The sequence below is a fragment of the Empidonax traillii genome, unplaced genomic scaffold (assembly GCF_003031625.1).
Source record: "Empidonax traillii isolate 1590-97213 ecotype Southwest subspecies unplaced genomic scaffold, ASM303162v1 scaffold1156:size184309, whole genome shotgun sequence".
Taxonomy (NCBI): domain Eukaryota; kingdom Metazoa; phylum Chordata; class Aves; order Passeriformes; family Tyrannidae; genus Empidonax; species Empidonax traillii.
This window is the reverse complement of record NW_020956349.1, coordinates 72,552-94,754: the sequence shown is the minus strand read 5'-3', so window position 1 is coordinate 94,754 and position 22,203 is coordinate 72,552. Positions and strand designations below refer to the sequence as shown.

The following is a 22,203-nucleotide window of genomic DNA, read 5'->3' as shown; positions in this document are numbered from 1 at the left end:
CGTAACAGAACACCCCAATGCTGTCTGTCCATGCCAAATATAAACCTTTATTTAGCAACACCAAATATAAACCTTTATTAGCAACACAAGCGCAAGGGGTGTACAAATGACTGAAACTGTTTTATGCAGAACAGACTTGGCTGTACAGGTCAAATGATTTCCAAGGAAAGAAGGTCAAACTGATCCACTGTTGGACTGTTAATTGTTGAGAAAGAGAAAGGATTACCAAGGGAGAGATGACATTTATCTAAGGACCATCTTTAAAAGAAAACGGGGCAAAACCATTGTATATATTGGGCAGGGTCATCTGTGCACCCTAGCCCTCTTCTCTTGTTGGCCTGAGGATAACATTGCTGTGTGCTGTGCAAGCCCAGGCAATGTGCACTGTGGAAAGCAGAGGTGAGAAGATACGGACAATACAAAAACATCCATTCCCCAAAACTCTTCATCTCTTAAAAACCATTGTAGAGGAAAAATACTAACATTTGAGGGTTTCCCTGACAGTTTTATATTGCATGCAGCACATAATAACTAGCAGATGCATTTTGCTCCTGTGCCCCTTGTGCACACAGGAGAATGAAAAGAAGAATTAGTTGAAGATCCGTACTGTTCCTTGGCCGACAGATGACTTTCCTTTCTTTTTCCTGCCCTAAACTCCGAAGTGCCAGATACTCTGGCTGCAGCCCGTACTTCCTGAAGTGAGTGCTTCAGACTACTTCCATTGGCAACAATTTCCTGTGAAGTCTACATTTTCTCAGGAAAGGGGCCAGTTAAGGCTCTGTCTTTGGACTGAGTTACATTATACTTTCATTGTAACTAATTTCTTGTTTGTCCTTGCCAGCCGACGCAAGCCACGGAGTTGGAATTAGAAGTGGTTCCTTCCCACACAGCAGAAAATGTTGTTCGCTGTATCCTACTCTGTAGCAGATTGGCATACCCACTGGTGCTGGGAAGCTTTTCAACTGGCAAGATTGGCCAGACACCTTTGTATGTCCCAGTGCCAGCGCACAGCAAGCGAGGAGTCTGACAGTGTTCTCAGGCACTGGGGGTATTTGCAGATAAATGATTCATGGCTTTGGTTGTGATGGCCAACTTACTAGCAAAAAAATAAAGGGAGAGGGGTTGCCTTATTTTCCTGAGACATAATAAACCTGCTGGCCATCCCTGCCCTCATTTTTATGATATTTTTGCTGAATTTACTTATTTTTCTAACTTTTCATGTGTATCCTGGCATTTGCCAGTGAGGTCTCTTGAAAGGAGGAGTGACTGCAAACATACATATGTGACTCAGTGGTCTTCAGTTCCATAGGTCACCTTCTAGTATTGAAAGAAGGAGCAGGTCTCTGGGAATATGGATGGCTGGAGCTCCCATTCTGTTTGAAACCAAGTCACCCCAAGCTCCTGGAAATGATTCTGATTATGGCTTAGGCAGAGTGCATATTCTCAGGATAGATTTACACATCTTTGTACATAGGCCTTGGAAGGGGCCTCAGAACTCCATCTCCCCATTCCTGAGCAGGTTCAGCCATGTGTATCTCACACTTGCTTCTGTTTCAGAGCTTTGCTTTGACAGATGCTTCTCTGCAGAGTGTTCCACAGCTGTTGTGCCCACTCCATTGGAGAGTAACCTTAGTAGGAGCTGACCACAAAGGTGGTTCAAAGAGTTTGTCCCTCAAATAATAACATTCCATTGTTTATGCTGAAGGGATGGGCCTCATCATGAGGAAGCCATACAGGATGTGCCTATGCCCTGCTCTGAGCTGGCAGTTTGTACTGAATTTCTACTTTTCATATGAAAGTATGGAAATATTTTTTGGTCTTCAGTGGAAAAGGCCTTTAGATAGCTCCTTCATTCCCTTTGTCCACCCAAAGCGATAGAGATGACTGGGAATGGAGTAGGGAACTGTATCTGTATAACAGGCTTACCAAAAGAAACTGCATTTGAGACAATCTTCAGCCTTGCCAACCCACTCAAAAATTACTTACTGGGCTTCCCATGCTGGAAGACTTTTAAAAATTACCGTGTTTGTAGGTGGAATTGAGTTGGCTTCTTTGAGATGTTGTCTTATTTTCTAATCACTTTTTTTAAAGCCAAGACTTCTTGCTTTCACAGTGGAAGCGGAGATTTCCATGTAATGACACAAAAATGCTGATCTTTGGAGAGAATACCAGTTTGGGCTAGAATATGTGTGTTCAAGTCAGTAACAGCATGCCATTTAATGCCAAGGAACTTTGGGAGATAGAAACCCACCAGAAGTTCTTTCAGTGAGTAAAGCAGGTCCTGGCACTGTAGGATGAGACTGTGATTTAGGGAATGAGTTGAAGTGAGGTGTCTGCCATGGCATTATCACCTGCAGTTCCAAGTCATATAAATGTGGTTTTCTGCAAGCTCTGCCTGCAGCAAGGCTTGATCATAGAATATTCTGAGTTGGAAGGAACCTACAAGGATCCCTGAGTCCAACTCTTAAGTGAATGGCCCATATGTGGATCTAACCCACCACCCTGGCGTTATTAGCACTGTGCTGTAACCAACTGAGCTAATCTCAGGGAGATGGGAGATGTTCCAGGATAACTGTTGGCAACAGATTCCTCAGTGTCTGGGTAGAAGAGACCTTTACTGCGTGGATCTGCATGCTCAACTAACATGGACAGGAGGAAGGTGAAAAGCATGTCTTCTGCCCTGGAGCTGATTTCAAAGCTGAGAGAACTCCCACATGCTAATTTAGTGCGTTCTTGGAAACATCCTCTCTGTCACTGAAAAGTGTCACAATCCACATTTATACATCCAGCTGATAACAGCAGAGAGGAAAGGCTGGCAAGACTGTGGCACAACATGCAAGTGTATTAGCAACCAGTGTACAGGAAAGTGTTAAAAGGATTATGTAAAAGGAAAGAGTTCCTTTTGGAAGAAGCAAATTTGTCGATTAGTGTGAGGGGAAGGAAAGGAGGATGCAAAGAAGGATTCATTATGCAGAGAAGAGAGGGACAGATAGGGCTGGGGATTTTCTCCTGCTGTAGCACATTAATTAACAGAGGAACCTGAACTGTTAGTGTTTTGAGAAATGAGGCATGTGAATCACGGAAAGGCTTCAGAAGGACTGGAGAATGTGCTGGATGTGAGCAAAAGCAGTTATCCCAAGACAGACATGTAGGAACAGCGCCTAATGAATTCAGACAGCAGCTAGTGTGCAAGTCAGTAGTCAAAATAGAACTGTCAACTCAAAGTCATGCCAATTTGCTGTAGAATCCCATCCAACACCCTTTAAATCATTGGAAAGATTCCTGTTGGCCTCAGTCTAAAGACTCCAACTCACCTACACCCTCATCCTAACCAGAGCCCAGCTCCAAAATGAACACCCATCAGGCACGGCTCTCACAAGGAGGTGGCCAGGACTGAAAGCTATTATTGACCTTCTCCTTCCCCTGACAGCCACATGTGAGTGCCAGCAAAGCCCAGCAAAAGCTGTCAGACACTTCGGAAGGCAACAGAGACCTGCCTGGGCATCAGCAAAGTCCAGCAATAGCTCTGTGTTGCTCCAGAGGGAAGCAGAACCCTGTGTGGGCTTCACAAAACCAGGCAAAAGCCCCAGGACACTCTAGAAGGCAGCAGCACCCCTTGCAGGCCAAAGCACAAGCCCCAGGGCACTCTGAAGGGAAACAGGGCACTGATAAAAGCCATCACATAAAGTTAGGTGGTTGAGGTCAGGTGCAGGCTTAGGAATATGTTTAGAATTGGGGTTAGGAATTAGGTTTAGTCTTATGGTTTGGGATTTAGAGTGAGGTTTAAGCTTTAGAGTTTAGGTTTAGAGTTGGGGTTAGGGTTAGTGGTTAGAGTTTAGCGTTGGGGATTATGGTTAGGTTTTGGGATTAGGGTTTATAGTTAGTGTATTTATGATCAGGTTTATGTTTAAAGTTTAGAGTTAGATGGTTAGATTTGGGATTACAAGGTTAAATTTAGGGGGTTATGGTTAGTTTTATAGTTAGGGCATAGTGGTTTGGTTTAGAGGTTAGGGTTAGCATTTAGTTTTAGGGTTAGAGTTTGGTTTAGGGGTTTAGTGTTAGGATTTAGTGTTATGTTTAGCCTTATGGGTTAAATTTAGTCATTGTTAGGGTTTAATGTTTGGGTTAGGGCTGGAGTGAGCTTTAGGATTACAGTTTAGAGTTTGCCCTTTTTTTTAAATAAGAATTTTAATGGATATGGTATCTAGCAGATAATTAACAGATTATTTGCCTTATTCCACATGCCAGTTTTAGAGTGCAAGGAGAATTGGAAACTGGGTGAGTTACTGCACATAGGAACGGGTGTTTCATCTATCAGTAACAAGATTTTTTTCAGCAGTTGACCCAGGTACCACATAGGTTCCAGCTGACACACAGGATGGTTTAGTACAAGTCTGAACTGTCATAAAGACCCCTGGGTTTGAGGAGCCAGTCAGCCATGCAAGTGATACAAATCCAGGAAGAATTACTGGTCCTTTGGAAGACAGGCTCATCAAGTAGGCATGTTTCCTGACTAAATGAGACAACTGTTGGTGCCATTCAGAAGATTCATGGAAAGCAGTTCATGCAGAAATAATCAGATACACAAGTAGAAGAGTGGAAGTCATGGAACAGATCAGAAGATGCAAGATGTGATGACTAACAGTAAAAGTCAGTAGTCTAATGCTCCATGTAGGAGGAGCAGATGATAGTCACACCAACTAACATTGGTAAGTGTATCTCAGATCATATCAGCCAGGCTGTACTTTGCTGTGCTTAGCATGTGTAAAGTACAGCATACAGCATCTGACTTTGGAAAGAACTAACAAAAAAAGTAAAAATGCATACACAACTTCTTTGAGAAACACAACACAAACAGTTTGATAAAAGAGGAAGAGAGTCAGCAGTGTTTAATTCAGAAAGAGAGGGAAAATTGGGTTGTCATGACATTTTAAGGGTGGAAAGAGGTACATTGTGCAGAGTGTGGATAGTGAATCAGTAGTCATGAGGCACGGAACAAGCCCTGATCTAGTGCATCTTTCCTAGAGCTAGTAAAGAATAGACCATGTATTTATAATACAGCTACCCTCTAGGATGGAAATTTAAAAAAAAACAAACACAATTATTAAGTGACTTAATAATCACCCTTGACATCTCAGATGAGTTCACAGTTCTCTGACCTGAGCGGGTACTGCAAGGAAGTCTAGTTCTTGTTTTGTGCAAGAGTAGCAAAGTTGGTGGGCCGTGTGATGCCAGGACTTAAGGCTGATGATGTATCTGTATTCAGTCACTGGATTTCATGTTGAATGAAAGGAGGTGACAGAGCAGAAGACTTGGTGCTCTAATTTACTGCAGCACTTAAAGTGAACAACGGTATCTCTGATGAAGGAACAGAGGTAACAGAATGTAGCTCTAGCAGCTGGAGTGCGGAGAGGAAAGGCCTGTTTAGAAGAACAGGGTCTGCAAGTCTGGCTGCTATGTATGACACCAAGAGATGATAAGCATTGCCATGCATATAATATAGCTTAGTGCCCAAGGATGCAGTGGCAAAGCCCAAGCCCCTGTGTGTACTTTAGGCATCTACACTCAGCATTTCTGCAAGGGTTGCTCAGAATTGGGAACTCTAAAAGAAGAACTCTAAAAAGGTTCTTGCTGCAGGGTTTTCCCAAGAAAATACTTCTGTTCTGCTCTGAGCCAGGAAAAAGTAACAAAATCCAGCTTCCCAGAGTACAGGCAAGGGGAACAGGGCCTCTCTCACAAAGAAACAGGAGGAGTATCCACTCACATTGAGGCAAAGAGAAGGGAAACATTCATGGCAATCTTTGGAGGGTTTTTTTGAGAAACGCCATCCTCTTGTCCACAAAGCAACTGGAGATTGTTCAGAGACTCTCTTGTCTCATGAACACAGGGTATTGTAGTCATTAAAGGGATAGGGTAAATTTACTATAGAAACAGAAATTGGAGTGACTAGGGACAAATAGAAAAGCAAGAACAAAATGCCCACTCGGCACACTGGGACAAGCAAGAGGGTCCACTGAAAGGAGGGACATCTCTGAAGTTGAGGCACTCACAGTAACAACAGCTTCCAGCACCCACTTGCCTTTTTCTCACTCCCCAGTGAATGCCTCAGCCTAGTACTTAGCAAGGTTAGGGGCATGTGAGCCTCACCCTCATCTCTCTCTCATGGCAGCAAGTCTCCTCAGCCCCAGACATGGGGAACACAGCCAGTCACTGACCAGGCTCTTCAGAGGCGTGTAGAAAAGGCAGCTCTTGTCTCAGTGCTTTAAATCTCAGGACTCCTTCCTCCAAGTCGATGCAACACTGAAGAAGGGGAGAGCCAGTTACTTACTGGACATTTCAGATCACAAGTCTCATGATGTCTGTGACTGGGGAAAACCTGTAACACCACTTTGGTTTTGGAGGGATTTTAGTTTCCCTTTGTGTTCCCCATGCTGCCTCCTTGGTCCTGTTTCCTGCAATGGATTCCTCTCCAAACCCTTCACAGGGCCATTCCCCTCCCTTCTTCCTATGATTCCCTCTGAACTGATGTCCTCACACCACTCAGCCAATTCAGCCCAATGCTCTTCCTGTTTCATGAGTCTGACATGTGGCTACAAATATGTGACAGGCAGGAGCCAGGTTGCTGCACCCACATTCTGAGCCACCCACAATCAGGCTCAGCAGAGCACTGACCCTGAGCTGAGCTGATAAAAGGAGAGGACTCTTTCCACTCACGGCCAGCTAGTGTTGCACACTGAATATGATTGTACAGCTTCATCTGGCTTAAAGCAAAAGCAGAGCTTGCTCATATCTGCCATCAAAAGGCAACACATATCTAATGGCAGAGTTACTGCATTGCCTTTTCTTGTCTCTTCTTCAGTTTCTTCTTCCTGTTTACAACTTGTACAGTCAGGAATACACAGAATGGGAGATGTTATAGTATCCTCTTGGGAGCTTCCTTTCTTAAAACTCTTAAGCGGGAGTGGAAAGGAATCAGTGACTCGGCACATACTGCAGCCAGTCAGGCAGCTGTGTGACAAGCACTGTCCTGAAAGACCTGGATGTGAGTATTTCGGCTGCTTACAGCAACCAGATAGATCTTGGAGAACTTCTTGAGATGAGCCCTGCAATAAGCAAGGACCTGTTCCTTACCTTGAGAGACCACAGAGTCTGCAGACCAATGCAAAACTCCAGCATTTCATCTTCTGAGAAGAGAGAAGACACTGATTAGGTTTAGGATTATACAATACTGCCCATCTAAACAAGTGTTTCTTCTGTAAGACAATATGGAATACAATAACATCTGATTCATAAACTTATGTGATTATGGTCTCTTCAGTATAAAGTAGATAACAAACAATGAGGAAAATGATGAGTTAAACACACAAACACTAACAAGCAGGTGGTAACAGTGACAATAATAAATCAGCACTCTTCTGGCACTGACTGATAAGCCATTAGAGGAGCTATTTAGGCGCAGTCCTGAAGATGGTCAAAATTAACTTTGTTGCTGATAAGAGGAAGAAACCATGATTATCTTGACTACTATGGATCACAGAGCTTGTAGGTCTTGGTGCCAGCAACTGGAGAGCTCAGCATGCAAGAGAGCTCTGACTACCAGCTCTGACTGGAGTCACAAGGGCCTTAGGTTTATAAGTCAGCAACTGAAGAGGACAGGGCACAGCTACGAGAGGTCGAAATGCCACTAACTAGAAAGACTTGAGTGTGTTTATATTTCCCCAGTGAATTTGATCCTCCCTGCAGCAGAAGCAGATGAATACACAGAGAAACACCCTGGGGAATAAGCTATCCCCTCTGTTACCTTCTCTGATGATTTCCAGCCAGAGATACAAGTGCTCACTCAATAGAACATAGGGCACCGGAGGACTAATCAAGTCTTGTACATAATTTTAAGAAATTACATTTTAGAATGTAAATGAGAATTTTCCACATCCTTTGTTAAGACCAAAAAGCACATAATCTCTCCCCACTTTCAGTGTCTTCTCTCTTTTCTGTACTCTTCCTATGCCCTTTGCATTTGGTTAGATTGAGGGTATTCATAGCACATAATGATGCTGACCAGCAGTGGAAGTGACCACATCCCCAAGCCTCCCACCACGTTACACTCTTCTTAAAGGTCCTTCTAAATGCCCGTGGCAGGGCAAGAGGGACACAGGAAAAATATGAGAGATGAGGGGCTGACACTCTCACCTACAACCAGTGCCGAACACAGCACTGTCTCTGGGCCAAATTGCAACTCCATATGTTCTACTCGGCCAACAACGCTGGGGATGGGAAGAGAGAGGTCTCCACAGTCCATGGCAGACACTTCCTGCAGCCTGTGGGACACAAGAGGTGTTATTGCCTCGAGTGGAGGAAGAGTAGGAAAAACAGGACTTGCCACTGATGCCAGTTCTTCCTGTTCTCATTGGTAACAGGCCCACAGGAGGAGGAAACTCTTTCACACAGTATGTCTGGAGGCAGATTCAACAAGCAAAACCTCACCACTAGCCATCAGCTGGGCAGCTTTGCCTTTCACTACACACAGACAGAATGACACAGCTCTGCCTCCCAGTCTGGGGTCTGCACACAACTTTGCCAGTGCTCCTGATGCCTTGCCCTGTATCCCACCTTCTGCACCTTCTCCTAAACAGCTGTGTGCACATGCAAAGCTGCTACTAATAATCATTGGGGCTGGAAATCAAGAGTGCCTAGGTTCTTGCCATAGATTTTCTTTTAGTGATCTCTCCTCCTCTACTGTGCAAAGACTTACCCCAGCTGGTTTAAACAGCTCTTGGAGATGAGGTTTGGTAGACACCCAGTGTTAACAGTCGCTTTCAATACCTGACCTTGGCACTAGAAAAAACAACAACAGATAATTACTGTAGGCTCAAATTGTGCATACTCACTCCTCCAGCTTTCCGAGCAACACAGCCAAAGACATGGTGTTTTAGGTAGTAGTCAGAAGGCAGGAGACTTATCCAAGACTATGGTGGTCTCCACATTTGCTTGCAAACCTCTGCCAAAGACTTCTTTTTGAATTTGTCTTCTTTCATTTATATTTGCCCAGACACTTATTTGTTATTAGGGACTTTACCTTAACAGTGTTCCAGCCAAGGGATGCATAATTAGTGAATTTGTTCAGAAAATCCCCATGGACTTTATTAGCAGAGCAATAATTGATATGACAAAAGCTTCTAAAGGAATACAGGCCTCTGCTAAGCCTTTGTCATCTCTCCATTTCTTCTGGTGTTGCAGGTAACAATTTTCAAGGGCTAGATGTTTGTTCTCAGTTGAAGAGCTTTCAGAGGGAGAAGTCTGAAACAGAAGCACCCAGGACAAATACCCCTGAGATAAACTGACTTATTCAAGTGACTCCTGAATCCAAGACACAGCCTAATCAAGAGGTGTTTATTTTGTGTAGGACTTGCATTATGTTCCTACATAGCTCTTCAAGGATGTATGACATGATATTACAACTACAATAGTCATATCTGATGTCATTTAGTAAAGGAAGAGACTGGATGCCTTGCACCCCAGTCACCTGGGCTTGATCTTACTGGAATAATCCCCAATGCCTCACTCACTTCATTTCTTCACCCCTCTGCACTTGAAAGGGAAAAGGAAATGTGATTGCCATGTGTTTTCTGCCCCCTCTGTGCAGAGGTCCTTAATGGCAGGCCAGAGGTGATGAAGTAACATCAGGTCTCACATATGTTAGAGGTCTGAAAAAATAGGGTCATAAAGGACATTGGTAAGAATTATGTTTATGGGGAAAAAAAAGAGGAGCAGGACTTAGTAAAAGAACTAGAAAAGATGGAGTAACTGCCATCTACAAAATATGTTTTTCACCTATCTCTAGTGCCTAATACCCATTCTTGATTACCTAGTTCTTCAGGCTCTATCTTACACCAACACCCACGAAAACCCATGCACAAAGCTTCCCTTCCAGGAGGCTCTTTTTTTTTTCCTTACTGTAATTTGTGTTTTTCCTGTGATTCCCTCTCTTTCATCCACTATGGTGCTCTGTGCCATTGGCCACTCAGAAGCAGCAACAAACCTCCCACTGCTCCTCTTCCCTTATGCTCATTCCTGACAAGGTTAAATGCTTAATCACCTTAAGCAGACCAGCATGGTTATGAGAGACTTAGTGCAGCACCATTAGGGTCAAGGAAAATGTTTCAATTTCATGATTTGTTAACTAAACTAACAATAATTAATTAATTATTGTTATTAATCATCACAGAGAGCGACATTATTTCCAGGATTTCTATGAACTCCAGTATTTGCAAGATTTCGTTTTCAAAAATGGACTATTTTTCAGCAGTAATAAAAAGAAAGAACAGAATACCTTCTGTGAGAAATACTGGAATGCTGCAGACAAAATATCAACAGGGTCCCTTTCAGCCCAAATCATTTTGTGATTCTATGACAAAATGCCTCCCCTCTGATTTTAGAGCTCTGCAATGTCTGTGCTGTCTGGTCCTCACTGATTAATCAGCCCTGCCTGCGAGGACTGTGGCCAGACTGAGCAGAGAGGCAAGATAAAGGCACAGAGTGCAGATGCATCCTAAATGTCTGTCTCCTCATGCTCTTAACTGTGCTTCACCGAAGAGGCTTCCCTGTGCCTCCTCACTACCTAAGTGGGCATATTGGCCATGAGTCTCAGGTCAGGTGTGCCACCACGTTAGCCCAGACTGCAACCTGCCAACGCTGAAACAGCTCTTCCTCAGTGACAGACGTGGATTCTACTGGGAGAGCACTAACTGTCCCTGTGGCTTTCAGAAGCCAACTGTTCATTGCCCAGCTGCAGAAAAAGCATTGTATCAGCTTCTCAGAAACAGAATAGCAGGAGCATGGATAGCAGTTGCTAAGGAATCACTTTGGGAGCAGGCTGACCTGAGAAGCATGAGCTGTTGTATTATAATAAGCCTAAACTGTATCACCAGGCAGATTCTTGAGTTTTGTTTCAGAGCAGGCTGGGAAAGTTGCAAGTTAGAAACTTGCTAGGATATAACAGGACAGTGATTATTCTGTAGAAAATTACATTTGATCTCATTCATTGTAAACAGCCCAGCACAGTTATCAGCTCCAGCAGCCTCACAAAAGTTACCCACTTTCAAATTACACCACTAACTGTTTGTCCAGAGAACTCACCAGGAGCCTGAGGAAAGTCCTCCATCCAGCATATCACAAATACAATACAGATGAGGTAAGGACTACACAGGCAGCTGATGAGAACTGCAAGCCTTCTTGGACTAAGAAGATTTTCATCACATTACCCACTCTCATCTCTGTTCCAGGATTTTCAGTTTGTTATTGCCAGTCACCATTAGTCTTTATCTAAATGTCAATTATGAGGATTTCCAAGAAAGAGGGGAACAGGAATCAGTAAGGATCACTTAAAGAGCTATGTGTTCCGAAATAATGTAAATTCCAAAGTCTAAAAACTTTAACAAACAAAAGGCTGATTAACCCCAGGTTGCTTTGGCATAGAAGAAAAGCAGCCTGGGACAGCACTGGAATCTTTCAGCATCTATTTCCAAGTCAGCAAGATGCAAGCCCCACAAGAAAAAAATAACAGCTTGATTTTATGATGCAGCTGCCTGTCATGATAAGCTTTCCAAAGTGCTTTGCAAAAGCTGTCACAAGAAGGGACGATTCTGCTAAAATACCGTGTGGGCAAGCCACCTAAGTAAATAGGAGGGTGAGTGACTCTGCAGTACAGGTCTTACAAATTGGGCCTGCCTCTGATCTCTGATACTTAAAAAGGCCTTAGGCACAGGGCAACTATAACCTGTTAGAATGAAAACACTTGTTGGCTGAATCTCCCTGTAGCACTGAACTCTACAGATATTTGAGCTTATTCCCCAGGCAAGTTCAATTCCAAGTCAGTTGATTCATTTGTTAGCACTTTGAAATTTTCAGCATATTTGCCTGTGTTCAAATGGCAGCTTTTTGCTCGTAGACTATCTTTTCTAAGGAGGTGCTGTCAGGAAAAAAAGACTTCACTGGGGTCGTGTTCCAGTTTTAATAAAAACTGCACCATAATCAAGTTCTCCAAAAGGTACCAGCTCACCTCTCTGGTTAAAATGAACTGGCAGCCTGAGCCCTATTTCCTGCCACAGATCTGTTACTGACAGGAGAGGCTTTTTGAAGTTCACAAATGAGAACATCAAAAGCAGCAAGACTAAAAAGAAGAGGAGGAGAGCTTCCCTTCCTTCAGTGTAAGAAGATTAAGTGTGACAAACAGTGACTGGCTCGTAAGAAGGGCAGAAAAAGAGAGAAATGCTTGTGCATAATTCAGGTAGTGTTAGACCTATTTCCTTGACTGTGATGTTCATTAACCTTCCTCTGTGAAGGAAAATAAAATGTGTGAGACAGCTGGGGTCCAGTCCATTAGAAACACAAAAGGTCTGCCAGTGGACCCTGCCATGACTTAGCTACTGCCCCTGGGATACAATACCTGTACATGCCTTGCTCAATGTGCATGCCTGGCAAAAAAAACCCACCCTTTGCCACTGAATTTCTTCATACAGAACAATAAAGGGTGATTATCGAAGAAAAAGAAACACCTTTATTTGCTCAAAACCAGGCTCCAGGTATTTGGAGAAATTACACTAAAAAGCCATTTAACTTACTAGTCTGTTCCCAATTACGGTTATGTTAACCTGGCTACATTAAAGTCTAAAACCCAGGGTAAGCAGTGCCTGACTGCAACAGTAAAGGCTGCGAAACAAACTAGACAGTGGCTTTGTTTGCTACCTTTCAGAAACTTGCTACCATGCTGTGTTTATGTTGTAATTTATTGTGCCAACTGAATTTTAAAAGGTGTATGTGTTTTTCTTGGAAGTATAGCCTTTACTCTCTTAAAGATGGGAGATGTTTTTAGGACAGGTAACTGAATTAAAAACAGATTTAAAATGTATTTGTATCCACCCTGTACGAGGTCTATATCTTGATAAATCTCATATATGCATATTACTCAGCAGCTTCAACCATGCAACCCTCTTTCATGGAGCAGAGCTTTTGGATGTGCTTTCCTAAGTTCAGAGGTCTGGGATTAGTGTGCTCTGCTGGATAGGGAGGTATAAGAAGACAAAGGAGCTAAAAATACTGCTTCCATCAAGAGACTCAGCAATGCTAATTTGGAGCACAGTTAGCCACTCTCTGAGGAGGTCCTTTGACACCCGAGGGAATCAGACCAGACTGGATCCAGGAAATGTAAATCAGCAAGGAGCACCTGTCTTTAAGTGATAAGGAGACATTCCTTGCTTCTATATGCAGTTATGTAATACTTCATATCATGGGAAAGCTGGCCTTTAAAGGAAGGAAGGAGATGTGATTAAGGTAATTTATCCTCAAATAGGGACAACTAGAATGCATGTAGCAGAAAGGCTTTCCTCTGGATTTTGAAAGACCTGAATCCAGACTCTAGGAGAGGCCATGCATAAAATCTGCTCTCTCTGGCTGCAGCTGGCATTGCAATTTATAACTCAGCATGGCCCTTAGGAGGGAGGCAGCTGGAGCTCTGAGCTTTTGCCATCACTGTGAAATCAGCAGCACCGTGTTTTTGCCTTACCTGGCACTGTATTAGCAGGGGTGAAGTCTCTTTTCTCCTGTTCTCTCCCTTTTCCACCTTTTCATCCCGGTCTTTTGCCAGTGGAGATTGAACCCATGCAGACTGAACCCGCAGCTTGTTCAGATTGCCTTCCAAGAGGCGCCGCTGGACCACACTATGTGGCTGCTGTCTCCATCACAAAGAAAGAGAAATCCCAGCTAAGTATGGAGCTAAGGACAAGGACATTTGCTAGCTCAGGGAAGCAGGTTGCAAATGCCTAACCCAACCGATCATTCTGATGAAAGATAGGCTTATCCCAAAAAAACTTACTTTAAATCCTAAGATTTTTTTCTGTAGCCACTAAGGTGATGTTAAAGTGTTGGGATATCTGTGACAGGCAGATCTCTGGAATGCAGCTATTGGAGGAGAAAAACATGCCCAATGCATGGTCTCCCCACACATATCTGTTCCTTCAGCTAAACATGCACTGGGCAGTCTCATATCTGTTCAGGTACTGCCATACACTGCTGGGTGTGTGTGTGCTGACAACCAGCCAGGCACATTCACAACTTCTAATGTGGGAGGGGACAGAGGATGCAGCATGTGTGTGATGCGTTCCCGTGGGCAAGAAGGCAGGACTCCAGAAATTTTAGGTGTACAAGCAATTATTTGTAGCGATCCAGAAAGCTTCCCCTGAAGAGGAAACTAAAACTGGCTTCTAATGTTCTTTGGAGTGTGTCTCTGCTCCCCCACATCAGATGCTCTAGTTTTTGCCCAATATTGATCCATCACTGCTACTGAATCAACAGTGGGCAACACCAGTGAAATAGGCCTGTTGGAGGCAGCTTTGTCCACTCTCCATGTACTTGACCCCATGGCCCTTCTCCAGGAGAGCAGCTGACCATGGCATTCTCAATAACAACTGCCTAAGTGAAGAAAGGCAAGGAATATAATGAGGTTAATATGCTACAGCATAAACTGTTGCTTTTATCTTTCTTAAAAAAAATAAATTAAAAGATAAATTAAATCCCAGATGGTGCAGCAGCTTGATGTAGGATATTGTCAATGTGCAGGCCGAACGCGTGAATTACACCAGACCTGCCAATGAGATGGGCACCCACAGGGTACATGTGCTTCAGGCCAGCTTCATGCTTGGTCAGAGGACTGAGGCCAGAGAATTGTGTAAATTGCCACTTGAAGCACCCTGACTGGTCAGATTTGCCCAGTGATTGGAGCAGAACAAATATTATTGGCTTTTTGGTCACCCTCAGCATCGCTCTTTGTAAGATGCCAAGTCCCTCATGCCTCTGTTTTCTTGTCACTCAAGGGGTGAGGGTCAGATCATTCACATGCTGCATGGGAGGCACTGCAGCAGTTGAAAAAGTGAGGTAAAAATATCCCTCTGTTCCCAGTCTTTTCCCAGCCTACTGTGCTGGCCCACAGCACAGCTGACCATTGTACTTCCTAAATACTCTGAGCACAGTGCCAGTTTGGCTGCCAGCTAACATCTGGGCCATGGGAAAAGGGCAGGGAACAAACAGCAGGTCTTCGAATTCCCATCCTCCCTCCTATCTCTCACAATCTGACATTTCCCTCTCCTTGCAACCTTTCCCACAGGAAGAGCAGGCCCTTTGCAGCTGCCACCTCTCTCTCCATCTTGCCACTCAGGCTGGGAAGAGGCCAAGTGCTGATGGGGATTTGCTGGGACTGTGGAGTCATTTGATCAAGACCAGACTCCCGGGACCCTTCCTACCTTCTCTCTCACCAGCAAGATGAAGAATAGGAGACTGTTGTCCCTCTTGGACTGATCAGAAACAATTAGACTTAGAGGATGGTGAGGGAGGACCTGAAGGGTGTTTTGGCCAGCAGCTGGAAAGGAAGCCCTCTCAGGGCACTTAGAAGGGTCAAAGCACATTCCCAGTGCAACTTAGGGAAGGTTCAGGCTCACTGGTAGGAAATCTCAAGGCCTTGATATGATTAGTGACATTGTATGAGCTGGGTAACTTGATTTCTGGGAGGCAAGAAGCCAGACCTTCAGACCTTCTTGGTACTTTCCGAATATGTAGTTCATGCAGTTACTTAACATGTAGTTACTTATTTTATTTTGGCATTAGGAAAAAATAAATCATGCTTGTTGCCACAAAGCTGGAAATGTGAGATCTCCACAAAAACATATAATTACTCGTTGGAGACATGATGGGCCCATCAAGTTTCAGGCACTGCTGGATGTATTGCATAAGCTGAATCACTCCCAGAATACACAGAGAGGAGTGGCAAAAAGTAACAGCCTGTGACTGCAAAAGAAAACAGGTATTTAGTTTTAAATTACACGTGGCCTTGCTCTAATTTTAGGACATCTGGGAAGGCTACAGCTGGAGTCTCTGGTACTGTCAATGGAACCTGTTTTGGGGAATCAATTAAACTCTCCTCCCAGTGTAAGTGCTATAGGACTCTAGGGTGTTTTGCTCTCTCTCCAAGATCAAACTCTTGAGCACTTTGTTTTCAGTACATTCCTTTTTTGTATTCCTGTCCTCCAGGAGGGATCCAGATAAATTTGGGAAACATAGATGGGGTTTTCATAGGTTTGGAGAAATGCCTGGAGATATATACCAAAAGCATATTTTGGACTCTAACTTGCAGTCCCCAAAATGTCACAGCAATATCAGAGCATCCCATCAAGTTGCAGGAACTTCTGAATTGCTCTTGGAAATCTAAGGCCTAGTTCTCCTCTTGTTCCAGGATAAAGCACAAAGGGAGGTATCACATGGATCCCATGTATGCAAACATCACACTGGGGCCATATTTTATTTTCTGCCCTCTAATGCCAGAGCAAAATCTCCATGTCAGAAAAGATGTTATGCTTTGTTTGCTGCCCCCTAGCTCCATGGTAAAAATGTTTCAGCTATTCTCTTATGGACCAAACATGGAGTATGAAGTGTTTTGCAGAGTTTTGCATGCTGTCTACACACAAGGAATTCTCCTGCTTAGAATGGTTAATTCAACCAGGAGAGCTGCTCATGGCAAGTGATTTGGACAAGGACTGTCTTGCTCAAGCAAGCATTTGTGGCTTCAGGGTGCCAGTTGTCACTCCGGGGCATGGTGTGACAGGAGTCAATTTCAAAGCAAAGCAGGTAAACGTGTTTCTCTCTGCCTTGGTGGCTGGAGTCAACAAACAAACACTAAAACACTCAGAAGTGGCTCCTCCCCGTACCCTGCCAAAAGCTGTCCAGGGACAGGCCCAGGGGTGTGCCCGGCTATGCCCTCCAGAGGGGATGTCTGAGCTGCAATGCTGCAGGCCTGGCGGGCCAGTGCCTGCCTGCCTGTGCTGCCAGCCTGAGCAGAGCCCTCCGGGCTACAGCGTGCCCAGATCTCCTTCCCTGCGGGGAGGAGAGTCCCTGTTCCTTGCTAAGACAACACTTCTGTGATTTCCCTCTCGTACTTCAGCAGTGACAGTGTGCAGGGCCAGAGGGACACTCCAGACCAGTCCCTGCTGACGTCCATGTATGTGCAGCTGTGAGGGGCCAGCAGAACATGAGGTGACAGCTCAGGGTGACTTTGAGGAGCCATCCTTTACCCTGCTGAGCCACAGACTCTCAGCAGCTGCTGAGGCAGCTGTGGGGTGGGTGTGGGAGACAGGACGGTGTTCCAGCATGGGAACATGGCACTGACCACGTCTGCACAGGGCAGAGCTGCTGCACCTGAAGGGTTCAGCAAGGTGGATATCTCCCATTCAGGCCCAGTGCCAGGGACCCTGCCCATCCCTCACACACGTGCTCCGGTGTGCCTTGCTTCCAGCAGCCTTGAAGCCTGTCCCAGGAGCTGGGAAATGATGGGAGGCACACACACATGAGCATCTGCGGTGTTGTGATTGTCTGAGGATACAGAGGGAAGCACAGACTGCAAGGAGGGGCAAGATCTTTTATGACACCCACAGGCACAGACGGAAAAAGTGGTTGTGCCCCCATCACAACTAGACCTAGGCACTCTTTTGGGAAAATAGTTTAGACCTCTGCATCCTTGAGCAGCTAAACTCCACAGCAGAAATAAGTTAGACAAGAAAACTGCCAGAGCAAGGAGAGTATGTTTGCAGTCGAGCCAGCAAGAGATCCTGCAGGGAAACTGCTTCTAGCCTTGGGGAAGTCCCTCCAGATCACAGATTGGCCAGGCTCCTGGAACAGATCTCTCTCCCTGATGCTTCCTGCTCAATATCTCCACAAGGAGATGCCCACAGGCCACACTCTTGTGCCTCCTCCCCAAAGATGTCATCCACAAGTGCCAGGCACTGCATCTCCCTGCATGCCCAGCTACTGGTCCTTCCCTGTGTTTGCCCCTCCACAGATCCAGAGAGTAGGGGGGAGAGAAAACAATGCAAAAAGGTGACAAGGTCAAACATAAGCCTCTCAAAGTTTTATGAACTGTGCTTCTCTCCCTGCTGAGTCCAGGAAGCAGTCTGCGTTTGAGCTGGATCATGCAGGAATACATGGGGGTTTTCAGAGATGTCTCACATGGAAACATACGTGTCACATGAACATATATAGGTACTAGTGAGTGGAAACTTGGATCCTGGAGAGTTCTTCCAGTCCATATCTGCCTGCCTCTGCGAGGAGTTTGGTTCCTATGGGGATGCATGAGAATATGGATGAAAATAAATGAGTGATTGACTCTTTCCCTCCTCCCTGACCTGCTTCTAGCTGATCCTGAAGGGAAGTTTCATCTTTGCCCACGACCCTTTCCCAAACCTGGCAGCAGTTCCCAACTGGAATGAAAGCTATTAGGAGGATTCCCTCCCAAATGGGGTCCCACTGGACTCACCAGATCCTTGGAGGTGCCAAGCCTTGTCAAGCCATCCAGGGGCAGCAGATCAGCAGAGTCCTTGTGCACAAACTGGGTGGCCTGTTTAAGGCGCCTCTTCTGTTGCAGAATAGCTTTGTTCCTCAGCTCCATCTCACACTCCTGTCGCTCCAGGTCAGGAGTGCTCTCACTCTGCTTTTCCTCCTGGTCTCCTTGCCCCAATGGCAGGGAGCAGCTCTTCCTTGTGCTCATGGTGGAGATTTAGACAAAATCGGTCCTTTTTGTTATGCTGGGGTGTTCCCTGAACTCGTCTCCTGCTGTTTGCCCTCTGTAGGCTGACTCAGTCTCTGATCTCCTTTCCCTTCCCCACAGCTCTCCTTCTCTTGCTTTCTCTGACTTTCTTCCTGCTCTTAGTTATAACTCACCCATCCCTGAAGTGTCTCCGTGCCTGTTTCTCTCTCTGTCCTCTCCAAACCACCGTGTCCCTCTGCTCCCCGCCTCTTCCTCTCTCACTTCTCCTGCCCTGACTGCAGCTCTGCCTCTTCCAGTCCGTGGGTCCCTGTCGTAACAGAAAAACCCCCGCATCAGAAACCGATTTCCATAAATCACAGCAGAGCCTGCGAGATGCTCCGGCTGGAAAAATCCAGCAGCAGAGGGATGGCCCCGCTGTCGGGGGCTGGACTTACCTCCCCGGGCTGCGCGCACGCACCCGTGCGTGTGCCCGCGTGTGTATTCCTGTATTCCCTGTTCCCGGCACTTTGGGGACACACTAAATCTCCCAGCGGCAGCCTGTGCGGTCCAGCGGCTCTGCCGGGGGACTCTGACGCATCTCAGTGTATCTGCAAATGCTGGCAGCAACACGGTTTAGCCTAGGACATGATGCAGTACCGTGGTAAATGGGAGAGAGCATCCTCCTCAAGGCTCCTGGCAGGCATGCCCAGTCTCCTTTCTGCAGAGACTGTCATGCGTTCGGAACAGGCTGCAGCCAAGGATTTTCCTGTGTAGCTTGAATGAAATGCTGAAGGTCTGGTCTCTGCTTCCAGCCAGGGCAGATGTATTGGGCCTGACTCGGCCCTCGTTTTCAGCCCACTCCATCTAAAGCAATCCCCTCCAATGTTGCAGAAGCCTAAAATCATGGGCTTGTTGGTACCAGTGGACTTGACTCGCTGTTTACACTAAGAGAGTGCCGACACTGCTGCAGTGTGGGGTGTCTGGAGCAGGGCAGACATCCCTCCTCTCAGGGGAGAAAGGAAGTGGCAGAGCTCACTTTTTCAACTTTCTGCCTCCGTATTGTCCTGCTTGAAACAGTAAGTTTCACCTTGAACTGAAGCTGCTTTATTTTGATTCTTGTTCACTGTTTAATACAATGCCCTGGTTCTGACATGGACAGAGGACGAAACGAAGTTTTACTTAGCTGTGAAGCTGAGGACAGTGTTACCTTTCCATGAAAGCCAGCCAGGGGTGAAAGAGCTTTCACGTGCAACATAGAAGGACTTGCAGCAACTACGAAAGTTACAGCAAAAGGAAACTTCCTGTTGCTCCCTTTGTTTTGTTTTCCAGCTTAGTAGTGTGTAACATTCCTATGTTACTGATACCAACTATTTCTATATTCTATGTAAAAATATAACAGTGAGTTCGTAGTATTAGGAAGTAAATCCAATACAAAGACCTAGAGGGAAGTCCAGTCAGCCCGCTGTGAGACCTGACTGCAGTTGTAGAAACTACCAAAATGTTGTCCTCAGTGCAGAGGAAACTATGGTGTATATCTTTTACTCCCTGCTAATCATTACATTGGTAGCACTTCCCTTAGGATCTTTGCTCCTGAAATGTGAGAAGGGAGGTTGGTCATTTAGAGTAATTCTAAAATTTGGAGAGGTTAGCCTTTTTGTTCCCATTATGCTAACTGCTTTACACAAGGTGTTACGGTTTCCCCAGCACCAAGTTGCAGAACTAGATTTGGCAGGAATGGGAGTAATAGTACATTCTAGCTGCTTGATACTCCAAAGCCAAACTTCAATACCATAATGCCAGCAGAGACCCACCACGAGCTCAAACAGAGGTGTTTTCAACTGTCCTTGTCTATCTGCAAATTGAATTAGGAAGAGAATTTAAATAAAGGATATTCTCAAGGAAACTGTGTTTCCACAGTCTTATTTTATTGCTTCAAGGTTGTTATGATTCATGATTTACACACACTTTTGACCTCTTGTGGCCTTGCTGATTATACTCGGAGTCTTCTTATCAAGTCCTTTTCATATCCCCGTAAACCGGTACTGAATCATCACCTCTACTCTCACACAGGGCCAGGAGGTGTTTCCCCTCCTGCTGACTGTAAATATCTCAGCAGGCCAGCCATGACAAGGCAGGTCTGCTTCTGCTTGTAGCAGTGGCAGGGCAAATTTTCTCAAAACCTCGGAACAAACCTTTAGACTGTAAAGCAGAACAGAACATTTTGGGGTCAGATCACCTGCAGTCTCTGCCTTGAAACCTATGGGCAGAGCTACCCAATTTCTGACAAGATCATCTCCCACCATGGGTGTGCATGTGGGCATGAAGAGGAGGGAGCACTCCTAGTTCCCAGACCCCGTACTTCCTTGCAGCTAGCCACCCTTCATTAGTTTAGTTTGCACAGCACTTTGGCAAAGTCCAATCAACATCAGTTTGCTTTGTAGCAGTGCTGGAGCTATTGCTTGAGTACTTCTGCTTTAGGGTCTCACCAGTTGATCCTGGTCCCTAACTCACAAAATATTTCTCTCTGTGCCTGAAAGAGGAGAAATCTTCAAATCTTATTTAAATCTTTCTCCCCTCCTTCATGCCTTCTGCTTCTAAGTGCAGGACACTTAACTCTTTATATCCTGTGATGTGCTAGTTAGTTGGCAAAAAACTCTAGCAGTTTTGTGGAGGTGAAATCAGCTAAAACACTATCTTCTCCCTTCAGAGACATGCTAGGTTCTAAGTCACTGGGTTTTTTTCTATTCAGCTATTATTTTTTACATCTTGTTCTTCTTAAACAGAGCCCGTTTACTAAGCAGGTTATGTGCTCTCTGGTTGGTTGGGTTTTTTTGCAGAATGGACACTCTTAAAGCTTTTCTTCTGGAAAATCACAGATCACAGTGCAGCAAATTTAAGGGGTTTTTACATCAGTTATACCTTTCCCAGTCATCTTTTGTAGGCCCTGAAAAATACTATATGACTCACTGAGGGCCTTTGTTAGAAAAATAAAACTGATTTAGATGAAAATATTGATACCCTATCCTGTACACACTGACAAATTATTTTCCTTTCTTGATCCAGTCACATACAATAACCATAACACATTTTACCTCACTATTCTGCACCCTTCATACAGAAATCCTTACAGGATGTATAACAGATGCTAAAGTTGAAGTCCTGATGGAAGCCTGCAAAAGGATGACCAGTTATGGGTGTCCCAGGAAGAGCCTTGAAGTGACTGGATAGGACTGTGTTTGCTCCCCCCATGTTTTGTAACCTCACCTTTTTTGAATACAGGAACTTGTTCAGTTTTAATAAAGCAGTCTCTCCATTTTCACCATCCCAGGAGGGTCATGTTTTTATTCACTGCCACATAACAGCGCTATTCAGACAATAGAAGAACCACTCTGCTCCCACAGAAGATAAAAGCCTTTCTCTCTGCTCCACACCTTGACCTTCTAGCTCAAAGCTGTTACAGGTCAGTGACAGCTCCAGGGCAAAAGGTTCCAGGTTCTAACCACAAAGCTACAACACTCTATCTATGTTTATGGATGTTGGTTCTTGATCCTGACCACCTCCATGTCAGAAACACTGAAGAATTCAGAAGCAGTGCACATATTTCTAAGGAAAAACACTGAAAAGCAGCATTTCCCAGTAGT

At 45.0% G+C, this 22,203-nt stretch overlaps 1 protein-coding gene across 2 annotated transcripts; it reads right to left on the bottom strand.

Moving 5' to 3' along the window:
- Positions 1–28: 28 nt before the first annotated feature.
- NRIP2 (nuclear receptor interacting protein 2) lies at positions 29–19,681 on the bottom strand. 2 transcript variants are annotated; one of them, XM_027905458.1, is made up of 7 exons: positions 19,018–19,681; positions 18,353–18,890; positions 13,562–13,726; positions 8,753–8,835; positions 8,191–8,318; positions 7,132–7,184; positions 29–6,300 (listed from the first exon to the last, which is right to left on the bottom strand). In XM_027905458.1, exons 2-7 carry the CDS (start codon positions 18,581–18,583, stop codon positions 6,208–6,210), a joined length of 753 nt encoding a protein of 250 aa, XP_027761259.1. In that variant the 5' UTR covers positions 18,584–18,890; positions 19,018–19,681; the 3' UTR covers positions 29–6,207. The 2 variants fall into 2 exon arrangements, with proteins under 2 accessions (XP_027761259.1, XP_027761258.1); XM_027905457.1 differs by lacking the exon at positions 19,018–19,681 and having other exon boundaries at positions 18,353–19,005.
- Positions 19,682–22,203: the final 2,522 nt, after the last annotated feature.